At 44.4% G+C, this 18,390-nt stretch overlaps 2 protein-coding genes and 1 long non-coding RNA gene across 3 annotated transcripts in view; all 3 read left to right on the top strand.

Annotated features, from left to right (window-relative positions):
• LOC311079156 (Fc receptor-like protein 5) overlaps positions 1 to 18,390 on the top strand; it is a 353,766-nt gene that overhangs the window by 104,520 nt on the left and 230,856 nt on the right. The gene's annotated exons all lie outside the window — the stretch shown is intronic.
• LOC311079216 overlaps positions 1 to 18,390 on the top strand; it is a 246,342-nt gene that overhangs the window by 99,276 nt on the left and 128,676 nt on the right. The gene's annotated exons all lie outside the window — the stretch shown is intronic.
• The window catches only part of LOC311079165 (uncharacterized protein), a 30,147-nt gene that overhangs the window by 3,815 nt on the left and 7,942 nt on the right, over positions 1 to 18,390 (top strand). Inside the window, exons 4-5 of the mRNA XM_084108373.1 lie at positions 6,816 to 6,899; positions 8,868 to 8,922. Of these exons, the coding sequence (XP_083964499.1) occupies positions 6,816 to 6,899; positions 8,868 to 8,922 (139 nt within the window). The remainder of the gene's footprint in view (positions 1 to 6,815; positions 6,900 to 8,867; positions 8,923 to 18,390) is intronic.

Raw genomic sequence — 18,390 nt, 5'->3', positions numbered from 1 at the left:
ACCCCTCCCAGAGACTCCAAGAAGGCCGGGTACTCTGCACTGCCGTTCGGCCCGTAGGCACAAACAACAGTGAGAGACCTATCCCCAACCCGAAGGCGCAGGGAAGCGACCCTCTCGTTCACCGGGGTGAACTCCAACACATGGCGGCTGAGCTGGGGGGCTATAAGCAAACCCACACCAGCCCGCCGCCTCACACCATGGGCAACTCCAGAGTGGTGAAGAGTCCATCCTCTCTCGAGGAGTGTGGTTCCAGAGCAGTTCAATTAAATTATTATTGTATTATTAATAATTTTTAATTATCTTGAAACTATCCAAGCAGTGTTTCGCACTCAGATGTGATGGCGGAATTAATACATTACCAAAATGTGATTACAGAATATATTTAAATTATCCATCAAATTGTCATTGTCTTGCGAGTTAACAATAATGCCTGACCAGTAAATTACTTGGTGAACAAAGAAAAAAAATTGGCATTAGGGATTGACATTAGTTAATGTCTAAAAATGTAAAAGTTTTTTTTATAAATTCTATTTTATAAATAGAATTTAGTTGAATTAATTTAAAAATTCGTCGCCGGAGTGAATGGGAACAATTCCTGTCTCGACTTTTTGACTCGTTTGGAATTGCCTTTGACCGCTTTAGAGTGGCTGTCTACGGGCATGCAGAAACATGTCCTTAAAACACACGCCGATAAATTTGTTTTTAATCATCAACGAACACCACTGACCACTCAGTGAGTTGCACAGTTTTGAAAACAAACGTTAAGGGTTGTTTTAAGGACATGTTCGTGCATGCGCGTAGCCAGCCACTCTGAAGTGGTCAAAGGCGATTCTAAACGAGTCAAAAAGTCGAGACAGGACCCATCGTCAACATTTCTGTGTCCACCACTCTAGTTCATCAAAAACAAACCAGAAAAGAGACTCAAAGTGCTAAATACCGGTATATATATATATACACAGTGGTGTGAAAAAGTGTTTGCCCCCTTGGTAAATATGATCAAATATGGCTGTAAAAAATAAATCTGCATTTTTAATCCTTTTGATATTTTATTTAAAAAATGTGCAAAATTCTAACCTTTCATTGAAGTAAAATAATTGAAAGTGGGGGGAAAATCACATTATGAAATAAATGTTTTTCTCCAAAACACGTTGGGAACAATTGTTTGACCCCTTTTATTAAATACTTTTTGCAACCTCTTTTTTCCAAGATAACAGCTCTGAGTTTTCTCCTATAATGCCTGATGAGTTTGGAGAACACCTGACAAGAGATCAGAGACCATTCCTCCATACAGAATCTCTCCATCTTGTTCCCTTTCGAAAGCTACAATCGATGCTGCGCTGCTCAGCGCATTGGGAACATATTTTATCGTGACCAGCTGTGAATATTGTGTATAACACGTCAATGAAATTGACCCGGAGGTAATATAGCCTCGGTCGGTGACGTCATCGGCGCGCCCCCGCGACACGAGGCTATAAGTAGATGAGCCACAGGTGCATCGTCAGGTCTTTTGTCTTCAGACCATTACTGTGCATGTGTGAACGTCAAAACTCTCTCTCTACCTTTTATCTGCTACAGATCTTTGCTAGGAGTTAGTTTATTCAGGCAGTGTGCAGAAAATTTCTCATTTCTCAAGCCTTTTTCTCTCTCGTACATCAAAGAGTTTAAAAAGTAAAAAAAAGAGGAGAAATGAGCCAACAAAACGATAAGTGTTGTGTTCCTCCATGCTCCCGTCCCATGTCAGAACTGAATACACACACTTACTGCTTTGTTTGTTTGGGAAAGAACTGCCCTTGCATTTGAGCATGGTGATTTTGAGCACAGTGGAATGTTCACAGTTAAAGTGCTTCGCGTTCGCTTTGCTTATTTCATTGGGGTAGCGCCCATAATGATTGTGGGGCTCGCGTGCGATCTGGCTGAGAAGCGAGAGACGGTGCGTCCTTATCGCTCGCTCTCTCTCCAGATCGTGATGTCCTTTTGCCTGACTACCGAAGCGTGCCTCGGCGCTTCTTCGGCTCGGGCAGAGGACATTGAATCTCGTGGGTTTGTCGCCTCCGAGCGTTTCTCCCGTGATGATAAAAGGAGATCGCTCGTGGCGATCGCTCGTGCAGTGGCCGGATTATTCTGATCACAACAAAAAGAGTCCCATAAAACACAGTCTATAAATAAATAAAGATTGTAAATATTTATGTCTTGTGTCCTCGACATCGAGCCATTCTACTATCGCGGGTGTGAGGGCACGCGATTGTATGATATTGCCTCAGTTTGGAGAGACGCTCGCGGGCTATCTCTCTCCTGAGATCACATTATCAGATGCATTTTCAGCGGTCAGGCTGGTAGTGCGTTGTACACCATGGCCGTGTTAAAGGCATACCAGGTTGATCTTATGAAAGATTTAAACACAGCTTATCATCCAGACCGTGTTTGCTTGTCTGATTGGGATGTGTTTATTGCTGAGAAACTGATTTATATATATATATAATATTTTATATAATATAATTATATATATATATATATGTATGTATTATATATAATATAATATTGTCTGACTGTTCTTTGGCCACATTTAATTCTGAGGAATTAAAGCTGCCTCCGAACATATCTCTTGTTATGATAAAACATTTGAGAGGTTCTCGAGGTGGTGACTTGTGTGATGGTCGGATTACAGCTAGACTGCCCTCCTTGAGGATCTCCATGACATTAACTCGTTCATGGGAAAACCTTATTCTTCGTGCATCTTTGTGCCCTTGACGTATTAAGACTATCATGGGTGCGGGGTTGTGTGGTTTTACGATGATGGGCCAGTCTGAAGAGACATTTTCTTCTCTTCTTTTTGCTCATCGTCATTTTAGGAGGGTTTAAAGCAGAGTGTAACGAGTTGCGCTCTCCCTCGAAAAAAACTGGGGACCTGCTCGTTGCACTCAGCAGCTGCATAATAGACCTAAGACAAAATCCTGAGGGTTGTTTTGTCCCAGGTCTGTGGGGGTGTGCCCCAACGGGACGAGACATTTAAATCAAGCAAGCTCCTACCTGACACCCTCACGAAACCACTGTACTTCCTCGCCACCTCTGGTGATTCGGGGAGCAGCGGTGTCCAGCGAAATGTTAGATGTTCTGTTGCTTTTCTGCTGTCATCCAGGACACAGAACATCTAACATCCCCTCAAAAGGAAGTGTTAAGTTGATACCACTCTCAGAGAGTCTGGCAGCGTGGAAACTTCTGCCAGGTTTTTCTACTTGGGTATTAAGTACAGTGCAAATAGGATAGAATCCAATTTATTAATCGTCCTCCGCGTTTCAACGGCGTGGTATTCACTTCCGTGAGACCGGAACTGGCGCATGTACTGTCACAAGAGCTACAATCTCTGCTGAACAAAGAGGCCATAGAACATGTTCCTCTTTCAGAGAGAGAGTCAGGCTATTACAGCAGATACTTCCTGGTCCCCAAGAAGGATGGGGGGTTGCGTCCAATCTTCGATCTTCGAGGCTTAAACCGTACAGTTAAAGCACTCAAGTTCAAGATGTTAACTGTAAAGACGATCGTGTCGTAAATTCAACATCACGTTTGGTTCGTCATGATCGATCTGAGAGACGTATATTTTCATATAGAATATTGCCACAACACAGGAGGTTCCCAAGTTTGCTTCTGGGGGCAAGGCTTACCAATATTGGGTCCTTCCTGTCGACCTAGCCATGTTATCTCGAGGGGGCTGAGGTCAACGCCAAGGGCGTACTCTCTCCCACCCTGAGGGTAACATGTTTGGGGTTAAATGGGACTCTGTCACAATCGGGCATAATTCTCCCGCTCGTGTCAGGACCAATTTTAACACCCTAAGCAACATCTAGCTAGGTCAGGACATTACATAGGTCTCATGGCAGCTGCGTCCACAATGATTCCTCTGGGCCTTTTGCGCATGAGACCATGTCAGTTGTGGCTCAAAACGGGGGATTTCAATCCCCAAGGGCAAATAAAGGCAAGAACACTCGCTGAGTGCTTCGTGTCCTTTCTAAAAATCCATGTTTATGGTGAGTCACGCGCTGAACGCTTCGTGCACTTTCTAAAATCCATGTTTATGGTAAGGGTTACGCGCTGCGGCCTCGTTCCCTTTCTATGTGGTTCAGACCCCGGTTCCTTGCTTTGGGTCCCACTTTAGGTGTGTCTTGCTGTCGCAGAATGCTAACGGCAGACGCCTCCCTGATGGGCTGGGGAGCGGTCTTAAGTGGTCGTCCAGCTCAAGGGGAATGAAGGGCATCAATTGCTTCAAGCTGATGACTGTATTTTTGGGCCCTGAAATACTCTCTCCCTCAGTTGAGAGACTGTCATGTCCTAGTGCGGCACAGCGGCAGTCTCTCACATAATCACCAGGGAAGTTTGTGCTCACGCAATCTGAACAGAATAGCGGGGCACATCTTTCTCTGGGCCCAGGAAAAGTTCCTGTCACTCAGGGCAGTGTACATCTCAGGGCACCTGAATGTGGGAGCGGATTTACTGTCCAGACAGAAACTACTGAGAGGGGAATGGAAACTCCACCCAGAAGTAGTCAAACAGATTTGGATACGAAGCGGAGGTGGACCTCTTCGCCTCTTATCAGAAAGCGCAATGTTCCCTCTACTTATCTCTGAATCACCCAGCCACTGGGTCTGGATGTGATGGCGCACACATGGCCTAGAATGTGCATGTATGCGTTTTCCTCCAGTTTCTCTGCTCCCAGGAGTTCTAGCCAGAGTTTGGTTCTCCGAGATAATATCTCTCCTCAACGGCTCGCCTTGGACGATTCCGGAGAGGAGGGACCTTCTGTCTCAGACGGAGGGCACGATATTCCATCCCAGGCCCAACCTCTGGAACCTTCATGTTTGGCCCCTGATGGGTACCAACTGAGGGGCACTGGGCTTTTCGCCTGTTGTTGTTAAGACCATTCTCAGTGCTAGTGCTTCCTTCACTAAAAAGAGTTATGTCAACAAATGGAGTGTCTTTGAAAGGTGGTGTGTCATAATGCAGATCCAGTCAACTGCCAGATTGCTTCAGTTCTGGAATTCCTGCAGGAAATATTATCATCAGGCACATGCCCCGCCACTCTCAAGGTTTATGTGGCCGCTCTTTCGGCTTGCCATGCCTTGGTTGACGGGGTGCCACTCGGGAGACATCCTCTGTTGTTCAGGTCATTCATGGCGACTGAGGCCTCTCATAAAACCAAGATCCTATCATGGGACTTATCTTTAGTCCTAGAGGGTCTGGTTGAGACTCCTTTTGAACCTCTAGAATCAGCGTCTGACAAACTTCTGACTCTAAGATGTTTTTCTTATGGCAATAACTTCTTTGAAAGAATTGGGGATATGCAGGCTCTGTCGATTTCGCCACCCTGTTTAAACTTTGCCCCAGGAATGGTGAAAGTGATTTTGCATCCTCATCCTGATTACCTGCCTAAGGTGCCTTTTTCGACTGTACATCCTGTCACGCTTGAGGCCTTCTGCTCTCCGCCGTTCACAACGTCGGGACAGGAGAGATCTCATAGACTATGTCCAGTCCGTGCTCTTCAGGCCTACGTCCACCGCACTAGCCAGTGGTGTAAGTCAGAGCGACTTTTCACCTGTTATGGGGGCCACAACCGATGGCTGCTGCCACTAAGCAGACCATGTCACATTGGGTCAGGGATGCTATTGCTCTTGCCTATAAGGCGCGCGGCCAAGTTTCGCCAACGGGTCTAAGGGCTCACTCCACCAGAGGGGTCGCCTCCTCTAGTGCTTTGGCAAGAGGTGCCCCTTGCAGTTTGTTTGTGATGCGGCAGGTTGGTCCTCTCCGCACACGTTCATAAGATTTTATAGTTTGGATGTTCATGCCACTCCGGGCTGTCATGTCCTTGAGTCGACATCACAAGCTAATGTCTAGGCCTTCTTGCGTTCTTGTGAAACACACCTGCACAACCGTGGGGGTCCAGACATTTTCAAGCACGGCGGCGTGGGTATTCTCGTTCCCAATGCGCTGAGCAGCGCAGCATCGATTGTAGCTTTCGAAAGGGAACGTCTCCGGTTACTTAACTGTAACCTTGTTCCCTGAGAAAGCGGAACGAGATGCTGCGCTACTTTGCCGTGCTGAAGATGTCCCAGGACTGCTCTTCAGACAAAATATCCTGACGATGCACCTGTGGCTCATCTACTTATAGCCTCGTGTCGCGGGGGCGCGCCGATGACGTCACCGACCGAGGCTATATTACCTCCGGGTCAATTTCATTGACGTGTTATACACAATATTCACAGCTGGTCACGATAAAATATGTTCCCAATGCGCTGAGCAGCGCAGCATCTCGTTCCGCTTTCTCAGGGAACAAGGTTACAGTTAAGTAACCGGAGACGTTCTCCATTATAAGATTTCTAGCACAGGCTGTCAGGTTTAGATTTTGTATCTGTTGGTATTTGATAGAATCCGTGATGCCATGTATCTGAACAAGATGTCCAGGACCTCTGGCAGAAAATTAGGCCCACAGCATTAAAGATACAGCAGAGTAATTAATTTTATACATGGGATACTTTTTATCCCTGTGTGCACCAAACCCATCTCAAGTGTTTGCTGCCAAAAAAGCTAATGTTTTTGTTTCATCTGACCATAGAACCCATCCCATTTGAAGTTCCAGTAGTGTCAGTTACTTTTCAAATGTTCTATGGTCAGATGAAAAAGTCTGTCTTTTTACAGAAATAAAATTGTTTTTTTTTGTTTTTTTTGTCTCCAAAATAGATTCCAAAATGGTCCATCCCTGATAGACCTTTCTGGATGATATCAGTTTGTGTTTATGCAGATTTTTCATGTATTTTTTTCTTTTTCAGAGCGGATGCATATGCAGCAACAATTGTGGGTGCGGAGCCCTATCGTAGTCCAGAAATTTATCAGAAGAAATATGAATACAAAAGGTATAATGTTGAACATGCATGAAATACTGATAAACACGGCATATCACCTTAACAATGCTCGGTAAAGTTATTATAAAGTGTAAACCAGAGGTGGGGCAGCACGGTGGCTCTGTGGGTAGCACTGTCACTTCACAGCAAGACGGTACTCGGTTCGAGCCCCAGCTGAGAGTCCTTTCTGTGTGCATGTTCTCCCCATGTCAGCTTCCCCACAAAGTCCAAAGACATGCAGTACAATTCCTAGTTTTATATTAACACCTCTCTGTGTTCATGTGGGAACCACCAGCAGGGTTTTAAAAGTTTAAGTTAATGAGATAATTAAGTGATCAATTGAGTGATGATTGTTTGATTATTGAAGACACCTGATGATAATGAGCAGGACTGAGCTGTGACTGGAACAGGAATGATGAGATGGATGAAAGCGCAGAGGTAAATTTGACTAGTGTGGGATGGAAGATATTCAGTAGGAAAGGTAAAAGGAAAAAAATAAATGAAGGAAGGTGCACGACGGATAGTGATGACGAGAATATGAATCGGCACACTTAAACAAGAAAGGTATAATTCTTTTGTGCGTACGCAACATTTATAAATGAGGCCCCTGATCTATGCAGCCTAACATTAAATTATAAAAGTCTATAATGTGTTATGTGAATGCTAGGTCAAAGAGATGTGCTTTTAGTCTAGATTTGAACTGACAGAGTGTGTCTGCTTCCCGGACAATGTTAGGAAGGCTGTTCCAGAGTTTTGGTGCTAAATAGGAAAAGGATCTACCGCCAGCAGTCGATTTTGATATTCTAGGTATTATCAACTGGCCGGACTTTTGATATCGACTATAATGCGTGAGCTCGCTCAACTACTAGGGAGCTAAACCATTTAGTGCTTTGTAAAATTAATAAAACATCAACATCTAAACATCTGTTAATTCTCAATAAGAGCTAGTAGTCGTATTACAGAAATAAAATCAAACTGTTTAGTAATAAGAGAAGCTAGTAATGCTGTTTGTGGAGTTGTTTAATCCTTCTCTGTGGCTGTGGTTGGAAGTCACTGTGAAACTACATCAAGAGATCTAACAGGAATCAGATACATTGAAGGATTTTTAAAACCACATCATAAAAAACAGAGCTGCAGAGACATTTAGACAAACAGATATCTATATCAATGGTGGCAATAAAAAATGCCATTTATCTGCATAATTTATTCATGCTGCAGTGCATGCTGGGAATTTTTTTACTATGATGGTACCCAACATGAATTGGGACATGGAACTTTTGATGAGATTCATGTACAGTTGTGTGTGTCTAGGTCATGCAGTAGTTTTGGTTTATGCACTATAAGATTTCAATATCCTTCAAAATAGCTGATTACTGAAACACTCATACTGGGATACTGTAAAATCACAGAGATACTATAACCAACAAAAAAAATTAAAATAATAAAAATACCCATAAACTCAAAGATCAGACACAGAAAGAGATCATTGTGGCTGGGAGTCAGTTGTAGTTCTTGTGTTTCCCTTTTTTTCTGTTCTTGTTTTTCTGTCCTTCAGTGATTCTGTTTATTACCAACAGGTGTTTATCAGTGTCTCAATTCACTCTGTCAAGTGGACTATATTGGTGAACTAATGTAGGGAATAGTGAATGAGTGTGTGGGGTGTACAGTCTCTGAGTGTCGACTTTGAGCTCTGTTAATTCACAGTATATTCCTGTAAGCTATTTTCTCGAAAACGACAAATATTACCCAGAATGCATTGTTTTCTACGGTATGCTACTGTTTTAATGGAAATGGTATGATACTGTCAGAATTTGGCTGTTTTTTTATTTTTTTATTTTACAGCAAGCTTTTACAGTGCAACAATCAACAAGAGTTGGATACTACAGCTGGTTATTTTAGTTGTCTAAAGCAATGCTTTCTCAGCTCAATTAACCACAGCTACTTTTCTATATTCATTGTTATGCAATGGTTTTTTTTCAGTGACATATGGTCATTGGGATGGTTGCTCCATGATCTCTGCATGCTGGATGTGTGGGTGAGTGTTTTTTTTTTTCTTCTCTAAAATCAATGTATTAAGTCAAGTCAAGTCAAGTCAAGTAGCCTATATTTGTATAGCGCTTTTCACAATACAGATTGTATCAAAGCAGCTTCACAGTATTAAATTAAAATAATACAACAAGGTTTGTTTCTAGTGGAATATATTGATTGATAAAATTAAAATTAAATATTCCCAAAATATCCCCAACTGAGCAAGCCAAAGGCAACAGTGGCAAGGAACCGAAAAACTCCATCAAGTGACCTAATGGTGTCCTAAAACTCCATCAGGTGACCTAATGGTGTCCTAAAACTCCATCAGGTGACCTAATGGAGAAAAAAAAAAACCTTGGGAGAACCCAGGCTCAGTCGGGGGCCAGTTCTCCTCTGGCATTTATGAACAAGAGGCCGGATTTAACTGTAAGATTAAAAATATTATATGAATGCCTGGCTGAAGAGATGCATCTTTAATCTAGTTCCCTTTCAAGGGAACTCGCGTTGCGTCGAGTTTGACGCTATGGGAACGCTTTGCGTGATGACGTCTTGAAGCACATGTAAAATCAGTCCAATGGCGTGGCGGAACGTCAGAGGCGGGTGACGTCACGTACCAGGAAGCTATAAAAACCGGCCCGAAACAGAAAATGACAGCTTTCTGAGTCTTCAGTTGCGCTCTGTGTTGAAATCGGTCTGTCTTATTTGGTGTTGTCTGTATATATATTTATATTATTCAGTATGGCGAGCAAGCAGCAGTTTAGAGTGTGTGTCCATCCCTGCCCGCGTTATTTAACGGGAGGTGACACACACACTCTTTGTGTTGTTTGTTTGGGAGAGGAGCATGCCCAGTCAGCACTCGAGGGTGGTGACTGTGAGCATTGCTGTGCGCTGCCTTTGCGTACACTCCGATCCCGCCTGGCTCGGTTCTATCCCGACCACGTTCCCCAGGGCTCGGGTCCCGCCGCTGCCGAGGCACGGCGTCGATCTCAGTCCTGGGGTTCACAAATGGATTTATCAGTGGATGTTGAGACGGGCTCTGCCTTATCTCAGCATCCTTCTGATAGATCCAGTGCCTCTTATCAGGGTGTGGAAGCACGCGCTGCGGTTACTTCCCCCCCGATAGAGGTACCAGTACTGCAACTATCCAGCTCTGAGGAGTTGGATGTTGTGAGTATTGAAGCTGAGTCTGAGGATTCGCCACCTCAGTCTCATGCGTTTGAGGAACTGCTCGATGTCATTACTAGAGCGGTTGACAGACTATCTATTGAGTGGCCAGAGGATCGGCAGGACGTTCGTTCGAAAAGTAAGCTCGACGAACGCTTCCTGCCATCTCGTGCTCAGCCCCAGCGCAGGAGCCTGCCGTTTTTCCCCGATCTCCACACCGAGGTGTCGAGATCGTGGGGGAAACCAGTGTCTCACAGAGTATACACACCACACACTTCTATCTATTCCTCTATTTCAAAGTATAAAGAGTATGGTTATGGGGAGATGCCGAAGGTGGAAGAGACGCTCGCGGGCTATCTCTCTCCAGCAACGGCATCTTCCCTGAAGGCTCCTACACTTCCCTCTAAGCCAGTAAAAATGACTTCGTCCCTGATACATAAATCGTATGCAGCCGCTGGTCAAGCTGCAGCGTGTCTGCATACGATGTCCATCCTGCAAGCATATCAGGCAGAATTATTGGGGGATTTAGAGGAGGGCGGGGGAATTGGTCCCGACACTGTGGCTGAACTTCGCAGAGCCACAGATGTTTCTCTCAGGGCCACCAAGGAGACCGCTAAATCTATCGGGCGGTCTATGGCAGCCCTGGTGGCCACTGAGAGGCATCTGTGGCTCAATCTAAGCGATATAAAGGACAAAGAGAAACATGTTCTTTTAGATGCTCCGGTTTCCACTGCCGGGTTATTTGGGGATGCAGTGAATATTGCGGTTGCAAAATCTCAAGAAGCCGCTAAACAAGCAGCTGCTCTCCAAAAGCTTCTTCCCCGCCGTTCTTTCTATGAGGCTGCTGAGCGGGAGCAGCCTCACTCCTCTAAAAAGGGCGCTGAGCACCGTGCCACTCAGAAGCAGAGCGTGTCCTCCCGTGCTCCCCCACAAAAATCTCGGGGACACGGAGGGCGCGCTCAAACCCAGCAGTCTTCGAGGGGTAAAGCGGATCTGCGGACCGTTATTACCGCCAAGAAGGCTGCTGGGAAGAAATCCTGATGTCCGAGGGCTCAGGACTAATGAGGGTAGTCCCCCCCGAAGCAGAGCGGTTAACACCTCTTTTTACGGTGCCCATCTCTCTTCGGTACCCTCAGGGGACCGTTCTGCTAACCCTGCCGCCTCCGGTGTTACAGGGCGCAGCGGTCTCCGGCGAGCACATATCTCAAGGACCACCCGGAAACGTAGTGGCCTCGGGATGCCCGCCCCCTCCGAGGAGGGTGTTAGAGCAGTCTGTTCGGTCGCTCCCTGCCGGTGCGCCGTTACAGGGCGTCGAATTGACTGCTCAACAACAACAAAATCCAGAAACCAGTCTCGAGAGGCTGGTACCTCTAGTAGAATCTTTGACAGCGTGGAAACTACTGTCAAATGTTTCTCGTTGGGTCCTGCAGACCGTGGAAAGAGGGTATCTGATACAATTCAAGAAACGCCCTCCTCGGTTTATGGGGGTCCTGCCCACAGTGGTGGCCCCCGAGCAGGTTCTGGTTATGGAACAGGAAGTGAACACTCTGTTAGAGAAAGGGGCCATAGAATATGTACCTCCCTCCGACAGGGAAACCGGGTTTTACAGCCGGTACTTCATAGTTCCAAAAAAGGACGGGGGATTGCGTCCCATTTTAGACCTTCGAGTTCTGAACGATTCAGTCATGCAGCTCAAGTTCAAAATGTTAACATTGAGACAGATCGTGCCACAGATCAGATCCGAGGACTGGTTTGTCACGATAGATCTCAAGGACGCATATTTCCACATTTCCATCCGTCCGTGTCATTGGAAGTTCCTGAGGTTTGCTTTCGGGGGCAAAGCTTACCAATATCGTGTTCTTCCATTCGGCCTAGCTTTATCACCCCGCACTTTCACCAAATGCATGGATGCAGCTCTGGCGCCGCTGCGCCTCCAGGGTATTCGCATAATGAACTACATCGACGATTGGTTGATTTTAGCTCAGTCGCATCAGTTGGCGGTTCAACATCGAGATGTTGTTCTCGCCCACATGAAAGAGCTGGGGTTACGGCTGAACGCCAAGAAGAGTGTGCTTTCTCCACTCCAGAGGACCACTTTTTTAGGCGTGGTTTGGGACTCAGTGTCGATGCAGGCGCGCCTGTCACCGCCACGTATAGAGTCCATCCTTGCAGCTGTGAAAAGTGTAAAGCTAGGCCAGCTACTCACTGTCAAACAGTTCCAGAGACTGTTGGGTCTCATGGCGGCAGCTTCCAACGTGATACCTTTTGGACTGCTGCACATGAGGCCCCTGCAGTGGTGGCTCAGGACCAGGGGGTTTTCCCCGAGGGGCAACCCATTTCGCACAATCAAGGTCACGCGGCGATGCCTACGTGCCTTGGTTATGTGGAAGAAACCTTGGTTCCTGTCCCAGGGCCCAGTGTTGGGAGCTCCTTGTCGTCGCAAACTGCTAACGACGGATGCTTCCCTCACGGGTTGGGGAGCGATCCTGGAGGGTCGCTCAGCTCAAGGTCTGTGGGAAGACCATCATCGTTCCTGGCATATCAATCGCCTAGAGATGTTAGCTGTCTTCCGGGCTCTGAGGAGCTTTATCACAGATCTCAGGGGACACCATGTGCTAGTACATACGGACAACACGTCGGTAGTCGCCTATATCAACCACCAAGGGGGTTTGCGCTCGCGCCCGTTATCCAACTTGGCACGCCATATCCTCTTGTGGTCCCAGGGGAAGTTACTGTCACTCAGGGCAGCTTACATCCCCGGGGTCCAGAATATAGGAGCAGACACTCTGTCGAGGCAGGGGCCGAGGCCCGGGGAATGGAGGCTCCACCCCGAGGTGGTGGAGCTGTTATGGAGGGAGTTCGGCCAAGCACAAGTGGATCTGTTTGCGTCTCGAGAGACGTCTCACTGTCCACTTTGGTTCTCCCTCACGCATCCAGCTCCTCTGGGACTGGATGCTATGGTTCAGACGTGGCCGAGGCTACGTCTGTACGCCTTTCCCCCAGTTGCTCTGCTCCCGGGAGTTCTGGAGAGAGTTCGCAGGGACCGGGTTTGCCTGCTTCTTATAGCCCCGCGTTGGCCGGGCAGAGTATGGTTTCCCGATCTGGTCTCCCTCCTCGACGGGCATCCTCTGGAGTTACCCGTCAGGAGAGACCTTCTGTCCCAGGCAGGGGGCTCAATATTTCACCCCCGCCCAGAACTGTGGAACCTGTGGGCTTGGCCTCTGAGGGGGCCCAGCTCATAGAGTCAGGTCTCTCAACTGAGGTTGTTGAGACCATTCTACAGTCCAGAGCTCCCTCCACGAGGAAACTTTATGCCCTGAAGTGGAGAGTCTTCACTTCTTGGTGTAGTGACCGTCGGTTGGACCCAGTTAACTGCCCAATTGGTACAGTGCTGGAGTTCCTGCAGGACCGGTTCACTGCAGGTCTGACCCCGTCCACCTTAAAGGTTTATGTGGCGGCCATAGGTGCTTACCACATTCCTTTGGGTGGAATGTCTGTGGGGAAAGACCCTTTAATATCTCGTTTCCTTCGTGGCACTTGGAGGCTGAGGCCTGCAGTTCGCTCTAGGGTGCCACCATGGGACTTGTCCATTGTACTACAAGGCCTGTCCCTGGCCCCCTTTGAGCCCATTGAGGAGGTTCCTGAGAAATTTCTAACTCTGAAAGCTCTTTTTCTTCTGGCTATTTCTTCTCTTAAGAGAATAGGGGATCTGCAAGCATTGTCGGTTGCTCCGTCATGCTTAGAGTTTGCTCCGGGTATGGTGAAAGCTTTTCTTCATCCCAGACCGGGTTATATCCCCAAGGTCCCCACTAATGTGGTCAGACCTATCGTTCTGCAGGCCTTTTGTCCTCCTCCCTTCCAGAATGCGGACCAGGAGGCTAATAATTTGCTTTGCCCAGTTCGGGCGTTGGACGCCTATGTCCACAGAGCTGCCCTGTGGCGTAGAAGTGATCAGTTATTTGTTTGCTTTGGCTCCCCTAACAAGGGAGGCCCGGTGTCTAAGCAAAGAATGAGCAAGTGGGTGGTTGAGGCTATCTCACTTGCTTATGAGGCGGCTGGGCAGCCTTCTCCTTTGGCTGTCCGGTCGCACTCTACTAGGAGTATGGCGGCCTCTAAGGCCCTTATTTCAGGAGTTTCTTTACAGGACGTTTGTGAGGCGGCAGGCTGGTCCTCACCGCACACTTTCGTCAGGTTCTACTCTCTGGATCTAGACTCTGCTCCAGGGTCTCATGTTTTGTCATCCTAGTGCTGCTCTACTAGATTTCACACAGGACAGACATTTGTAGCTATGGAGGCGTTGGTATAGACGTTCCCATAGCGTCAAACTCGACGCAACGCGAGTTCCCTTGAAAGGGAACGCTCCGGTTACGACTGTAACCTCGGTTCCCTGAAGAGGGAACGAGCGTTGCATCACCTTGCCATATCTCCTTCATGCCTGTCAGCACGACTTCAGACTTTATTAAGCTGTCATTTTCTGTTTCGGGCCGGTTTTTATAGCTTCCTGGTACGTGACGTCACCCGCCTCTGACGTTCCGCCACGCCATTGGACTGATTTTACATGTGCTTCAAGACGTCATCACGCAAAGCGTTCCCATAGCGTCAAACTCGACGCAACGCTCGTTCCCTCTTCAGGGAACCGAGGTTACAGTCGTAACCGGAGCGTTTTAAATCATAATCATATTAAATCATGGTAAAAAAAAATCTTACTGCTGGGTCTGTTTTGATAAGCTTTATAGTCTAAATTCAGACTACAGTCTTCAGTTACTTTTAGAATCTTGGTAACTGAAATTAGAAAAAACTTCAATAAGCAATAAGCAAATCAATAATAATATCTTTCATATAAAAAGTAGCAACTTTTAGCTTAGCAACACCCTTCTGGTTCAGTGTCTGATCATTTTCATACAGATACAATGCATTTGCTTCTTAAGCACATTAAAAATGTATCTGACTTGTGCCAGAGTATTATAATATTATTTGTATTTGAGCACTTTTATGGTCAATAACAGTATATTTTTTTCTTTGTTTATTTCATAATTTTTGTTTCCTATGTAATCTTTCTGAACTATGTATTTTGTACTTAACATGGTGTCTAAAAAGCTTGTTAAAGCTTCACGAGGCATACATTTAATTTAAATTAAAACAAAACATTAATTAAAAATGATAATAATTGTATTAAAACATATATATATATATATACAGGTGCTGGTCATATAATTAGAATATCATGAAAAAGTTGATTTATTTCAGTAATTCCATTCAAAACGTGAAACTTGTATATTATATTCATTCATTACACACAGACAGATATATTTCAAATGTTTTATTTCTTTTAATTTTAATGATTATAACTGACAACTAATGAAAATCCCAAAGTCAGTATCTCAGAAAATTAGAATATTACTTAAGACCAATACAAAGAAAGGATTTTTAGAAACCTTGGCCAACTGAAAAGTATGAACATGAAAAGTATGAGCATGTACAGCACTCAATACTTAGCTGGGGCTCTTTTTGCCTGAATTACTGCAGCAATGCGGCGTGGCATGGAGTCGATCAGTCTGTGGCAGTGCTCAGGTGTTATGAGAGCCCTGGTTGCTCTGATTGGGGCCTTCAGCTCTTCTGCATTGTTGGGTCTGGCGTATCGCATCTTCCTCTTCACAATACCCCATATATTTTCTATAGGGTTAAGGTCAGGCGAGTTTGCTGGCCAATTAAGAACAGGGATACCATGGTCCTTAAACCAGGTACTGGTAGCTTTGGCACTGTGTGCAGGTGCCAAGTCATGTTGGAAAATGAAATCTGCATCTCCATAAAGTTGGTCAGCAGCAGGAAGCATGAAGTGCTCTAAAACGTCCTGGTAGACGGCTGCGTTGACCTTGGACCTCAGAAAACACAGTGGACCAACACCAGCCGATGACATGGCTCCCCAAACCATCACTGACTGTGGAAACTTCACACTGGACTTCAAGCATCTTGGATTGTGTGCCTCTCCATTCTTCCTCCAGACTCTGGGACCTTGGTTTCCAAATGAGATGCAAAATTTGCTCTCATCAGAAAAGAGGACTTTGGTCCACTGTGCTTTATTAAATCCAGAGTCAACGCAGCCGTCTACCAGGACATTTCCAGAGCACTTCATGCTTCCTTCATTTTCCAGCAGGATTTGCACCTGCCCACACTGCCAAAAGAACCAAAACCTGGTTCAATGACCATGGTATCACTGTGTAATTACTGTGTGATTTCATGTAATATTCTAATTTTCTGGGATTTTGATTTTGTGGGTTTCATAAGCTGTAAGCCATAATCATCAAAATGATAACAAATAAAGGCTTGTAATATCTCACTTTGCATGTAATGAGTATATATAATATATTAGTTTCACCTGTTAAGTTGAATTCTTGAAATAAATAAACTTTTTGATGATATTCTAATTATATGACCAGCACCTGTATATATATATATATATATATATTAACTGACAACTACTAAATGTTTTATAACTACCTGAATTCATCATGAATTACAGTAGGAGTGCGTGTTAAAAAGCATTTATTAACACACTGAGTAACTATTATTATGTCTAAATAACAAGATGTATAAATGTACATTTAAATAGTTTACCCCTTAACGCCTGAATTTATATAGCTGTATATAAAAAAAAAAAATGTATGTGTGTTTTTGCCTTTAAGTAGATGGTAAATAATGTTGAGATTATCAATTTCACTTTTGCACAACAAATAAATAGAAATTTTGGTATGTTGCAAATTTGCGACAACAGGCATTTAGGGTAATTTTTTTTACAAAATGGTAAAATTAATAAAACACATTTTCCCATCTCAGGTATGTAGATTTTATTCATGGCACAAAGTTGTTAGAACTTATAAACTTTAATTGACAAATTAATGAATCTTGACAACAGCAAGAAACAAAACACTCTCCTACTCCCTAACATTGACAGTAGTTTTTATACATTCCATGTTACACTCTGTTTAACTCTTTCCTTGTTTCTCCAGTGCATACATTATATATTCTTATAGTGTTATATCCTAACATGCTATTTTTTGTGAAAAATAAAAAAAATAAAAAATAATAATTTTGGCTGAAACCATCTAAATACAGCATTATTATAATATGTAGCCATTAGCCCAATCCAGCCGTTATGGACCAATGTCGCAAATTTGCTACAAACAGAAATCTACAAAGTACGTAAAAAATATTCGTCACATGAAGCCTATATGAATAACATAGCTATAGAAGCAATCAATAAGCTGGTACATATTTTTATCTTAGCACAACTTAACTCATTTTGGGCAATTTCTCCACATTTGCGCCCTTGATATGCGGATTTTGCAAACCAAAATATTAGCTTCGGTGAACCGGATGTAGTTCCCACTCCGACCGCTCCTACGAGAAACCAGTGCGTGCAAAATGTTCCTAGGTATGTATCGAATGTGCACAAACAGGCATTGGGGGAAAACACACGCTATCTCGCCTGCAGTCTGAATGGAAGGGGTTTGTTGCAAATTTGCGACAGTGGGCGTTAATCATTTACTTGCACTTTCTAAATGATCTAATGAACCACTGACAACTAAATAACTGGTTTGTAAATAATGTAATACTTAATATAGAAGTGATAAATGTATCATTAATAAAGGAGGAAAATACAATTATTAACAACATTATAGATATGCTTATAAATCAAGTATAAAGCATTTATAGCTTTTATAGCTTTAAGCATGTATATAGTATTTATGAACTGCTTATTAATGTCTATTATTTTTTTTATAAATGATGAATAAACTATTTACTAATGCTTAACAAATGATTCATAGCATAGTTATAAGTTATTATAAGTGTTTCCAACTTCCAGATTTGCAGATTTTTGCATTATCAGGCAGTCAGTCAGTCTGGAAAAGTCAGCTGTAGATACTGGTTGACCTAAGTTTTCTAAAAGCATTATGGTTGGATGAAAGGAGATCAGAGATGTATGGAGGAGCTAGTCCATGCAATCCCTTATAAGCAAACAATAGTGTTTTGAATGTTTGTAGTATGTATTTACACAATATCTTATTATTGCCTCTTTCTCAAGTACTGATAATAAGTTATAAAACAGGTGGCAATTGCTTAAGCTGGAGATAGGATGAGGGAAAAACTGTTTTTGTGCCTAAATGTTCTAGTGCACAGAGATCTGTAACGTCGGCCTGGCGGCAGACATGCAAACAAGTGGTGGCCGGGGTGAAAGAGGTCTGTCCATTAAGCTGAGTGGGGGAGTGCTGGAGTTGTTTCCACCATCCACTTCCACTATCATCTCCACAGT

The sequence above is a fragment of the Abramis brama genome, assembly GCF_963993115.1.
Source record: "Abramis brama genome assembly, chromosome: 3".
Taxonomy (NCBI): Eukaryota; Metazoa; Chordata; class Actinopteri; order Cypriniformes; family Leuciscidae; genus Abramis; species Abramis brama.
Note: the sequence above shows the minus strand (reverse complement) of the source record. Positions and strands in the feature narration are given on the sequence as shown.